We start from the raw sequence: 13,092 nt of genomic DNA, 5'->3' as shown, positions 1-13,092 counted from the left end.
GGCCTCACTTCCGTTGATATTCAACTGCGAACGAACACCTCTGCATTTGTCCGCATAAAGTGATTAACAGTTTGTGAATTCATACGATTATATCTGGGTTGAAGGAAGGAAAGCGTCAATGTACAGTGAGTAATGCACACAATATTTGCAGTCATGATAACTACAAAACTCTAGAACGAATGAATCATTCAGCGACAAAAATAGCATCAAAATTGTCAGAGAGCATCCAAAAAGCCTCGCAATGCATCATTAAACAGATATGTCGGAGCATGTTTCGTTATCCAGGGCCTGATGTCATAGAAAAACAAAACCTGCATCAACTATTGGAGGTCGAAAACGACCAAAAAGAATATCGTAAATCGTACTGATCCTCCTCGCAACTCTTATTTCGGCTGAGATCTCAAAATGTTTCAAAACTGTGAACAAGATTCATCGCTCCGATGCTCCAGATAAAAAAAGTTAATTCTACCATACATACTTCCTAATTAAAACCGCTTGATCCCTCATGTGGAAGCCTAATATCTTACAGCCAAGAACAGCCAAGAACATGCCGTGGTTCTTATCACAAATTTATTAAGACTCTTCAGTGCTGTGTGGACGGCCATACATAACAAAATATATCGCAAACCGAATGCAAATTTTTTAAGTCATAAAAACAATTACGGGCAAAATGAATCATTTTACGATAGAAATAGCACCAGGGGGGATAAACAAAGCCAAGAGCTTATTTTCATGATAGAAATATTTGCCATTTTTGGCAGCCTCACTTTCAATAATAATTCAAATACAATGTTTTTCTTCTAACTACATGAACAACCACAAGTTATTGAGCTTCAAAGTATGTATAGCATTTTAAGGAAGCATTTCACTAAGCCATCATATCTGACAATTTTCTTCTCCTTGCTTAGTTAAGCTAATTGTCCAAACTTAAACACCAACTTATTGATAAGCTATTGCAAGAATTTAGTAGAATATTTTCAAGTCTCAAACAGCATTCAGCATCATTCCAAAAGTGCTCCTGTTGGATGGCTCAAAAGAAACGTTGCAAAAGAAAGAAGTTGGAGTGTCCTAACGTGATTATTAATACAATTTCCCAATTTCTAATGCAGTATAAACTTACTTACACATGTAATAAAAAGAAAACGAAAAAAGACTGAAGAGCAAAACCTTTAATGTCGTGACTTTGGTAACTACTGAAAGGGGTTCTAATCAATGACAGGAGTAAGATTAAAAACACAGACGCCAGGGGGGCATTCACAAACCCAAGATCACATTCTTGATTATGGCAGTTTTTGTTCAAGTTACTAAAAACGGCCTATCCTAGTAACCCTTTCCCTTTCCCCAGGCGACCTGGCTCTCACACCACTTGTTTATGCAACGATAGATCCAATAAGTGCAATATTAAGACAAAAGAAAAAGGAGAGGCTAGTCATATGACTGATAAACTTTATTTCACCTCGGTCTGTGTCGTGTCAGCGAGAACAACAAGTACGTAAACTTCAAGGTAAGTACAGCGTTAAATCATTGTATTATTTTCGCTTTGAGCTGGGAGAACTGAAGCTATACCGGATCGCTTTAGTGGCCGTCGATAGCTAATTTCAAATGACGAATATCACAGTTTTGGGATGACCAAATTTGTGACATTAACGTTATAAAAACTTCCGTTGCTTTTCTTTTAAAATGTTTCCGGGGACTGATCTACTCGTTAGTTCCCACCTCGTTTAAATTTAAATCTTCTTCCGCCGTTTGCAAATACAACGATTCTTGATAGATTAGAGTTACTTGACTCAAGTCAGAAAGTTTTCGAGCATTCTTAAAGATTCAATGAAACGATAACGACGAATACTCACATATCCGGTGGAAAGATATTTCTTTTGACGGTTCGTCTTCTGTTCTTGTTTGACCATTTCTGCATTTGTCCACATAAAGTGATTACATGGTTTATGAATACATATGATAATATCTGAGCTAAAATAAGGAAGGCATTCTACAAACTTTTACAAACCTCAGTTGGGATACCGCTCATACCTTAAAGTGTATTCAATTTTTCTCCCCCATGGTAATACTTAAATTATTTTCAACATCATTCGAAGCCATTCCCACTCTAATGTGACCGCTTTTAAAATGACACGCCGATATAACCTTGCAAATTACGCGTCCTAGCGGGGCTTTTATCGTAACTTCCCGACTTGTCAATGTTGTGTGCACTATTCATGATAAACGCAAAAGAAAGACCAAATCTAATAAAGAAAACTAATTGCACACATTATCATTATATACAGACCGAATGTTTCATTAAGCGATTGAAATAGCATCAAAAAGCGCCAGAAGACATGCATAAACTCTCAGAACGCATCGTTAAGCGAACATGTCGGAGCAGGTTTCGTTATCTTAACCGGCATCAACTTTTGGAGGTCGAAAACGATTAAAAACAGTATAAATTGTCATGATGCTCCTCTCGCCTCTTCTTTAGCTTTTTATTTTAGTTGAAACCAAAAACTGTTTAAAACTTGGAACGAAATTTATCACTCCGACGCTTCAATCGAAAAAAAATATAATACTTCAAACGTATTATTTGACAGTTAAGCAAGTTGATTGTCCTGTTGTGGTTGTTATCACAAATCTATCAATTAGATATGCTAATCAGTGACAAACGTGGTATTACCGGGAGGCATTCACATTCCGACGAAACAATACGAATACAATTGCCTTATCTAGTCCTCATCTTTAGACAAACATGATGGCTGTGATATTTTTAGAAAGAGATACAAGTGACTAAGAAAAGCCTGTAAAATTTACAGTCGAACATTTATATATAACTATTGAAAGATGTACTAATAAGGGACAGGAATAGGATTAAAAAATCTCTCATCAGGAGGCATTCACATTCCGACAAACGACTTCAAATACAATTGCCTTAAGAAGTCCGAATCTTTAGAAAAGTATGTCGGCTTTTAAAGAGATACCAGTTACTTATAAAAGCCTATCCTAATAACCCTTTCCCATCCCCCTCGTGTCCTGTTCTCACTCCACTTGTTAATGCAACCTTATTTCCAATAAATGCTAGCTTTAGAAAAGGGGGAGGCTCGTCATCTAATGGATATATTTTTTTATGCTTCAGCCTGTGTCCGCGTATCTGCGAGAACAACAATTTGGTAAACTTCAAGGTAAGTAGAAAGTTGAACTATTCTATTACATACACTAAAATTTACTTTTTAACAACTTCCTTTGCTAGTCGTTCTGTATATTTTCAGAGATTGATTTACTTGTTAGTCCCAACCTGGTTTCAAGTGGCCTTCATCCAATTATCAATACAAAAATGAAATTTAAATATTTTTTTCCTGAATAGTACCACTACAAAACTTTGTTTCGTTGGGAGTCTTGAGTTTTTTCTAGTAGTTGTTTGATTTTAAAAGCCAAAGAGTTAAAATTGTGGAGACCTTTGTAAATCAAACAATTCCTGATAGATTAGAGCTACCTGAATTAAATCAGAAGACACTGTAACATTCTTGAAGATGCAACTTAACATTCTTGAATTCCCCGCACCCAAAAAACTGACAACCAGAAATGCGGTGCGGGATAAGCAGACAATTCTTAGCCCATTTATTGAACCAACCAACTAATCACAAGACAAAAACAACTGTTTACACTGTTTAGACACCAAAAAATTAAACAAACTCTATACGTTCGACGCGGCCAAAGTAAGTTGAATAAACAAAACCACTTATAATGACTGTCAATCATCAGGAAAGCACAACTAAAAATCGTTACGAGGAAATGGATTACAGGATTCCAACCAAAAAATAAAAAAGAACAAAATTTAACTGTCCGCTTGTAAAAATCCACAATGAAACTTGTTTACTGTTCAGCGAATATATACTTGCTAGTTTACATATCACACTTCTTTCCCATAATCTCACGCCGGCACTTAAAACACGCTGCCGACAAATGCACTCGTGCTCGGGAATTCAAGAAACCATTTATCTTTTGTTTCATTACGCTTTGCTACATTCAGGCAAAGATAAATGAACAAATAATAACGAAAACTCGTTAATCCAATGGAAAGCTTATTTCTTTTTTAATGATTCTTCTACTCTTCCAGTTCGACTGCAAACGATCGCCTCCCAATTTGCCCTCATAAACTGATTATATGGTGAATGCATATGACTGTATCTGCGTTTAAGGAAAGAAGGCGTTAAACAAAATTTTGCAAGCGTAAGATGGGATACCGCTAATACCTTAAAGAGGATTTCCTTTTCCTCCCCCATTCAGATGCTTAAATTATTTTCAACATCATTCGAAACCATTGCCTCTCTAATGTGATGGCTTTTAGAGCGACTTAACCAAGCAAATGGCGAGTCCCAGCGTGGTTTTCTTCAAAACGTCCCGACTTTTCAATGTTTTGTGCACTATTCATAATAAATGCAAAAGTGAGAAAGACCTTCAAAAGACTCTCCAACTAGTAGTATTCTTATTCTTGCTTTGGAGAACACCGGCAGAGCTTCACTCACAGATTTTACCATTTATCTGGACCGAAAGATGCTCGTCATTACGAAATTTTATGTGGCCTTTCGTTAAATTTTTTAGTGCTCGATTTCTTGGAAAAATTAACTCACGCACCTTTAAATAAATGTCCGTGAGTCCAACCGCGGATGCTGATTAATAATCGTCTTAAATTATGAGGGTGACAGTATTTAGCGTTCAAAGGCAATAATACTAAGGATGCATTCATTTCTAACCCAACTTGGATTTGCGTTACAGAGTGTTGGCGTTAAAAACCAGGTGCAAAGAATACCAACGGCTGGATTTGCACATTTAATGGTTAAATTTTTTTTTCTCAGTTATTCATGTGATTGGCAAAGAAAGCACTCGAATAAAATCAACGTCAAAAGAAAACTGTGAATGTATTATGTTAAATAAAGGAATAAAACACCAACTAAGGGCAATCTTACTCATTTGCGGTTTCATGGTGTTATCTACAGCCCGATCATGTATACACGATAATTGAGAGTAAGCTTATTAAGATGTAGGAAGGAACCATTCTAATGGTTGGTATCTGTGATAGATGAGCTGTTGTTGCTGGAGCAGTCCTGACAGCAATTCTGACGGGAACCGCACAGAGGTTTGTGTTCTTAATTCTTTTCTTGCGAGGCTCGATTTATTCCAGTATCTGCAGCATTTTGCATTCCGCATCGATGGAAACAGACTCGACTTGCTCATTTTTCTGCTAGTGTTCCTTGCTTGTTTCATTTGTATGTTTGTTTAATCTGTGCTTTTTTGGAATCTTAAACTTTTTTGATTTGCGGGGGTGTTACAAGATAATTTGGTTTAATCAGCTCAGTTGATGATGTAAATTGGTCACACTGAAACTGACGTTTAGAGCGTTTACCCCTCGTCAGAGCGAACTGAAGAATATTAGATTGCTTCAAGAAGGGCATTAGTTTCAAATATTTCATTTGTTATTATCATTCATTTTAATATTGAAATTGTGAGTATCGGGAATAATATTACTCTTGGCATTATTTAGTTTGGCTACAGTAGCCAGGATTCTCCAAATGAGGGGTCACACTAAGTCAAACAGAGGGTACACACCAGATTTTCATTTCGACCTCCATGCCGTGTTTTACCTAATGCGATAAAAAAAGGGGGGGGGGAAGAGGGCACGAACACTCAACGGCCCTTTGGCTTTGTCTTTTGAGTTGTCGAGGGAGATAGGAAGGACAACCTCTTACAAGAAAAAGAAGGAAAGGATGGAAGGTGAAAGAAATTTAAAATAGAAATCTTAAGACTTATGTCTCTGAATTTTTTGGAATGAAAGGATGTCTGATATGCTTAATATCCATGTGACGTACAACGAAACGAAGAAACTCACATCCTGTCAAAAAGGAATACGTTTTCTGGAATTTCTTGATCGATTCTTTCGCAAACATCAATGAATTATCACGTTCAGTTGAAAATTGTGAAATTTACTATTTAAAAGAAGAAAGACCGCTGAATTGTACATTGAGATCTTTATTGTGCAAGCTAATTTCTTTCATTGTTTTTTGCTTTATTATAATTTTTTTGGGTCCAGTTTAATAAAAAAAGGAACTTATGAAATTGTCAGCCAGCTAAAAGGAGATGACTCAGTAAAGAAAAATGATAATACCAGAAAGATCATATTTAAGTGGTTATTGATCATAAAATATGAAGAGGTTTTGTAAATTAGGTGCATTTTATCCGCTTAAGTATCTGAATCCTTTGCTTATTCCTTTTCAATTGCTAAATAAAATGTTGAAATCCCAGAACTCGATCAGAACATTCGCCTGGTTTTGCAAATAGTTCATGATGCTTAAACTGATGGCAGGAATGACTTAAAAGCTTTTCATTGACCACTGCAGGTTAAAACATTTCAGATTTTACATTCAAACTCTGTTTAATTCACTCATTGCCAAATTTTCTCATGGCATATGCACTTAGAAAAGTAAATCTCGATAATGGCTTTTTTTTTACATGTATTCAAAGCAACATTCATGGAAATTTTAATCCCAAAAAATTCGTTATTTGGGTAGTTCAGTCCTTTTTCTGCAACACTTTCAGCACAGGTTTATTTTTGTTGTTGTTTCATCTTTTGTATTGATCATGTCACTCATTTGAAGTAGAGCGTTCACAGCGATGAAGGATGTTTCCGTCATCAAGCGTTTGACTCAGAAAAAAGAACATTGCATTTGGATTGAAATTCATCATGATTTCGAAAGAGAAGGAATACGTTTTTCCCTTAAGAAATAAGTTGACATGTTCTGGGTTGAGCCTGTAGAGGTGAGGGCGAAGTTATATTTCAGGAGGCGAACTATAAAAGGTTTAGACGGTCCCAATTTAATATTTTCAGTGGAAGTTTTCTTGCATCTAGGATTCAGAACTAGTTGTAAGGCATGTGACAATATTTCTCTCGTGCTTTTCGAAGGTTTTTTCAGCGCCTTTGACATTCATATGAAGCTTACATATGGATGATAAAATAAGAGTGAAAATTATGTCTCTCAATTTAACAGTTAAACATACATAGTTTTTCACGTATTTTCTTGCGTAACACATTCATGTGAGTACAGAGAGCTTCCTGTTTGTAGTCACCTCATAAGATAAAAGTATAGCGAGTCAGAATTTACCAGGGGCTTTAAAACAATCATTGAGAAGCAAATTAGTGTGCAAAGATCGAATGAAACAGTGTTTTGCTCCTAAGAGTTAATTTGCGTTTATGTTAAAATCAGGACTCCTCCCTCTACTCTCGCATTTTCCCTCGTACTCTCCAGACTCACAAAATCTAGTTTCGGCCTAGGTTCAAATACATTGATTTCCCTCTTTTCAACAATTTTTTCCGTTTTTTTGGTTTGTTTGTTTGTTTGGTCTGTTTTGTCTTGTTTTGTTTCCCTTTTTCTTCGGAGGGGAGTCAGTGGAGTGCTGACGGTTGAGCGTTTATTTTTTGGTTGTTTTATTTGGTCTCTTTCTATGTTTTAATCTTTTGTTTTAACTCTGGCACTCGTTTGAAGTAGAGAGTTTCACAGCAATGTAGGGTGTTTCCGTGATCAAGCGTTTGACTCAGAAAAAAGAACATTGCATTTGGATTGAAATTCATCATGATTTCGATCGAGAAGGAACGCGTTTTTTCCCTAAGAAATGGGTTGAAATCTTTTGGTTGCGCCTGTAGAGGTGGGGGCGAACTTAATTTATTTTAGGAGGCTAACTATAAAAGGTTTAGACGGGGAACTTGCAAATGAGTCAGTTGCCCTAAGAGTTTCAGGACACTTACGATAAACAGCTAAACGAGAAGAAGACTACTACTTGCTACTCCACATACATAACTACTATACATAACCAGCTCATACTTTTCGATGGAGATCAAGTTAAGACTTCGAGAGATCGTCATGCTACAATGAGATGTTCATGTGACCTTTGCAGAGCGCAGAGCTCAAGGTAATTTATAAAGGCACCACTTATCAACTGTGGAGCTGGTTTAGCCAGGAAGGAGATGGTATTATGAAGAGGAATCCCAAAGATGGCAAAGTGAGTTGCGACGGAAGAGATCAAAATAGTGATCATCAAAATAGTAAGTAGACTTTTATGTTATCCTGCATCATGTACCTTTAACATGCACGAAAACATTTGTTGTAAAATGATTGTTAAAAACTGTACAAAGAATCTGGTTAAGTTTTACCCTAATAAGTGCCATAAGAGTGCAATCAGGTATGCTTTTGACTTTCGCGATGAAACGTCGGGCCCCTCTAATTAGATCGCGCATAACTGTTTGTACAGTGTATATGTCGTTTGAACCCAATAACATATCGCAATGGGTTAGCAACGTGTCGTTCTCGCTCCACGATATAACTAAGTATAGATGCACTCTATGGGTGCCTCCTTTCATTTTTTTTCTCTTAATCGTTAGTAGTTCCAATACCATAAGTTGATTTATTTTTCTGTTCTCGTTTAACAATTATATTACTTGAATCTTCGTTGAGGCCTGAGGGTTCAAATTTGGGGTTATGCGCATTTGGTGACAAACTTCCATCAAGCTAGGTTAAAAGTCAGACCGAATTTTTCACACATAGGCTTTGACTTTAAAATTTTCGTTTTCTTCCATTGTGATCATAGCTTATGCGACTACTAGGGATAAAACACAAGGGACAAACGACCCACCTTGTTATGCCTTCCTATTCGACAAGAAATACGCAATGAAAGGAAGTGGAAAAGGAGAATCAATCACTACCGTAGTAAGGAACTACTTTTAATCTAGCGTTTATTAATTCATTTGTTCATAAAACAAAATAAACGGAAGATTAACGTCAACAAAACCTAAAAAAACTGATGATGTACTTCTTTATTGCCTCTCTAATTGACGTATCGAGACATACGTTGTGGCAAACAACTGGTTAGCAACTACAATAACTAGACAGCTTGGTTGTCTCTGCACAACCAGATGACGCGTCTTTTAGTCACGTCTTTACGTGTCAAGCATTGCGACAATTGCTGCGATTTCATAAATTGACAGTGTTTTTCTGTGGTCTGTACTCTTATCGCCAACAATATTCGTCATGACAGAGGTCAAAATGTTGTGGACTTACGTGGCGCAGCCGAGTGAGTCTGTAACATATTGACCTCTGAGGAATCGAACCCCAGACCTTCGGATTCCGTGCTCCCTTGTTTTACCAAACAGCCACAGAGACTCTACGGTAAGCGAGGCCTATTACGAAGTTCATATGACACGCGTCCTGCATACTGCTAGGATCAGTAATGTCGATAGCGTCATACAGAAGAGATGGTAGGTTTTAAAGAAATAGAGAAAGATGTTTTTCGTCTTGCCACGAGTGTAGAACGAAAAAAAAATTCTGAGTCCCCATGAAGAATCGAACCTCAGACCTTCGGATTCCGCGCTAAAATACTGTCGATTGATATTGACGTCAAAGACGTCAATTAAAATGAATATTGTAGTGCGTGACCGTTGCGTGATACATTAACGCTATCGCGAGGAAGCTTTGTCTGTAGCGTAATCGACAGCGGCAGATTGACCGATCAGATTGCGAAATTGCTACCAATTTTGGTTAAAATATAGTTTCAAACGGAATGCGCGCGTGCAACATTAAATCGCGCGTGTTAAACTTATCAATTGATTATGATGAGCTGAATGTTCAGCGAAGCAACTTCTGATTCAACGCTATTTTCAATTTGCAAGGGAACAAATTCGAGTGATTACGAGGGCAAGAGCGTGGTATTTGAGCCCAAATACCACGGGGCCTTCACGATGCTCAAGCTTTATGGCACCGATCTCTACGTGGGATGCAACCGCAAGGGCGTCACAACTCTGATGGAAAGTGTTGATACCAATCCGAGTCCTAAGATTCTTTTCCTCGCTGAAAAAGTAATTTCAAAAGACAACTAGTGAGTCATTGCTCTTTCTTCCTCGTTATATTTCCAAGTAAGACATAGAGACATACCTTGCGTAACAGATAGAGGAATCTGACATTCAATTTGATCAAGAGCCACGGGTTGAGCAGCTCATGTTATCTTGCTTTTATTAGATTTAGTCGTTAGGCTTTTTTTAAATTAAGATTCTTTTTTTATCACATCATTGCGTCATCAATTAGACACGCAAATATTCGTAAGGGAGATCTAGTTCTAAAAGCTAATTAAACGTCATTCTCAATCTGTTATTATGACTGCATAATGCACTCTTATCGCATCACGTCACATCGTATACAGTGTAATTGGAATTGTTACATCTGACCATTGTATAAGACAGCCAGTGTCGTAATAGCCAATCCATCGCTTATTGTCTCATCCTTCGATCAGCCTTATTTTATTAATTTCAATTAAACTACGTGTGATCAGGTTCCCCTTACATGGAACAATGATTCCCTCGCTTTCAACATGTGATATCCTCGCTAACACTGTAATGACGCCCAACTAGTATCTAAGAGATACGGACTGAGGTCCAATCTAAACTTGAGGTTTATTTAGATTTATTCGAATTGCAGTTAACATATAATGATCCAACTTTTTCTCATTGTAAATTGCTGTTATAACCTTGGGTCCGATAATGATGAGTTGAAAACAACATTTTCAAGGCTTCATAAAATATTTTTCTAAATTAAAGTTGCTTCTTGGAATACAGAGAACACAAATTCCCATTACTATACAAAACTTAGAATGAATAAAAGTGCTTTTAGCTTGAAGATAATGTTTTTCGAGTCATTTAATTGCTTTGTAGATTTTTAAAATCGAAATAAAAGACACCTACGCATGAATGTTCTTTCTAATGGAAACACTGGTTTAGGAAGTTTTTGCAGGTATGAGAGTGACAAACCTCTTAATGTCTCAAAAACTTGGGACATTTCCTCTGCCATGATAAAATACATTCGCACGTTCGGTAATTACAATGTCCTTCTTTGAATCATTTACAACACTTTCTCAGACATAGGTAACCACATACTACGAACACTTTTAAGTGCACGTTCCCTTCATACTTGTCCACAAAATAAAATCCAAACACAACATATCTAGATTTGGTCGAGCGTGAAAGCTTAGCTCCAGTCGTTTAATGCTGATACCCTCAGAACCAGCTTGGCCATCAAAGTCGCTATTTTAGAAGTTAAAACTGACTTCACCATGTAAAAAGAGGAAAAAACACTCAGGGAAAAACCTTGTATTGATGTCAGTATCTGAGCAACTCTGCACCTACTCGTTCCCAACCCAACAACAGTCAACTTATAACAAATTAGGGTCAATGTTGGGTTAGGGGAGGAGTAGGTGCACAGTTGATCAGGCTGAGACAGATCCAAAACTTTTAAACACATGACTTGTTAATTACTGACAGAAATGCTAATCACTTATAGAAATAAGATTTTTAAAACTCGCCTGAAGTTATGCATAAAAACAAATTTTTCTTCTATATCATTAAGTTAAAAACACTCCAAATATAGCCTCTAACTACTAATTTAATTACCGTAATTACAAACCCTCATCATCACTCAAGCACAAACCGGCCTATCTTGTAAATCCCTTCCCTTCCTCTAAGTCTTCGTTTTGCTTCAGCTTCTGTCGTATCTGTAGGAAAGTACATTTGTAACATTGTATTATACACATAGTGAAGAGCTAAATAGCTATACAGGGTCGGTCATCCACTCAAGGCCAGTTTTAAACGGCCAATTTTATAGTTTTGGGTCGAGACAATTTATGAAATCCCCTTTAATTTCCTGTGATATCCTTAGATAATTTTGTGAGTCATTGACTTACTAGCTAGCTCAAATAGATGAGCCATAACAAATTATTTGTCTTCTCCAGTCAAGTTCCCAATTTCTGCTTGGAATTAAGTAATTCAAAGGACATACTTGCTTATAGTTTTTTTTTTATTTATGGAGTGACTTTTATAAGTTGTTGAAGTTTTTTTAAATATATATTTGTGATTGAATTCTATCTGTTGGCTACCCATTTGAAAGTAACGCAAACACTCATCGAACACGAGTTTTTGGTGATGATTTAAGGTGACTGATAACTTCTTGTTGGATCCTCTTCATTTCTTTGTTTTTTTTATTACATTATTGTGAATCTTGATTTTTTGCTAATGGTTTTCTGATTTCTTAAGCACCAAAACATGAAGCCAACAATATAGTGCTGTTTGCAAATATTATGATTCCTGATAACTTAACTTAAATCAGTCAGCTCTGCAGCATGCATGACGATGCAATATGACCATAACAACTAAAATGCGTATATCCAATGGAAAGCTATTTTCTCTTCTATGGTTTGTCTTCTGTTTTCGGTCGACTGCAAAGAAAGCCTCCGCACTTTTCCGCATGAACTGATTACATGGTTCGTGAAAGCATATGATTTTATCTCGGTTGGAGGAAGGAAGGCGCAATTGCATCTTTAGCGAATGATGCACATGAATGCAACACAAAATTTTGTCAGTCATGGATTGGATACCGCCGATACCTCAATATGGATTTAATTTCCTCCCCCATTCCGATACTCTAACAACTAGCAACATCACTAGCATCCATTCTAGTATACTGAGAATTTGCGGCATCACTCGAATATAATAACAACCGGCCGCTTGTGCGCCTGCCTCTACAGAAACTTGTAAATACAACCAAAAACTCGCACATATCCGATGAAATGTTTTTTTCCTTTTAAAGAGTTTGTTTACCGTTCTCTTAGATGCAATCGACCAAGTGGTCATCGTTCGTCACGACATATTTCAAAGGGCGTAAATCTTAATTTTTTTCTTACATTGCGATTTATTTAAGTCGATAAGGTATCCCACAATTGTTTTGAGATTGAATTATCCCTTTTTTCTGTGTTTTGGGGGGGTAACGTGCTAATTGGTCGTATACGGTTTTTTGTTAATAATTTAAGGTGGCTTTCCACTTTGTTGATTAATACTCTGCTTTCCGAACTTTTGCAGTTGAATGTAGCATTCAATCTTTACTCCTGGATAGAAAGACGTGCTCGACACTCATTGGACACTAAGTACATCCGCGGAGTAAGTTTGGGATCATTGGAAGGAAGTGATAAAGTGTATGATAAATGCAACCAAGACAAATTGAAGAGCGAGACTTTTCGAGT

At 36.9% G+C, this 13,092-nt stretch overlaps 1 protein-coding gene and 1 long non-coding RNA gene across 3 annotated transcripts in view; one reads left to right on the top strand and one right to left on the bottom strand.

Annotated features, from left to right (window-relative positions):
* The window catches only part of LOC149034124 (uncharacterized), a 45,085-nt gene extending 34,632 nt beyond the window's left edge, over nt 1–10,453 (bottom strand). The window contains exon 1 of the long non-coding RNA XR_016182832.1: nt 10,319–10,453. This is a non-coding gene — a long non-coding RNA (uncharacterized LOC149034124). The remainder of the gene's footprint in view (nt 1–10,318) is intronic.
* Nucleotides 25–13,070, top strand: LOC149034123 (uncharacterized). 2 transcript variants are annotated; one of them, XM_089193462.1, is made up of 7 exons: nt 25–125; nt 3,122–3,167; nt 5,066–5,122; nt 7,933–8,080; nt 8,623–8,741; nt 9,701–9,906; nt 12,932–13,070. In XM_089193462.1, exons 3-7 carry the CDS (start codon nt 5,066–5,068, stop codon nt 12,933–12,935), a joined length of 534 nt encoding a protein of 177 aa, XP_089049588.1. In that variant the 5' UTR covers nt 25–125; nt 3,122–3,167; the 3' UTR covers nt 12,936–13,070. The 2 variants fall into 2 exon arrangements, with proteins under 2 accessions (XP_089049588.1, XP_089049587.1); XM_089193461.1 differs by lacking the exon at nt 25–125 and adding an exon at nt 1,346–1,504.
* Nucleotides 13,071–13,092: the final 22 nt, after the last annotated feature.

Source organism: Pocillopora damicornis, chromosome 14 (assembly GCF_964200805.1).
Source record: "Pocillopora damicornis chromosome 14, jaPocDami1.2, whole genome shotgun sequence".
NCBI lineage: Eukaryota > Metazoa > Cnidaria > Anthozoa > Scleractinia > Pocilloporidae > Pocillopora > Pocillopora damicornis.
This window is presented reverse-complemented; position numbering and strand designations above follow the sequence as displayed.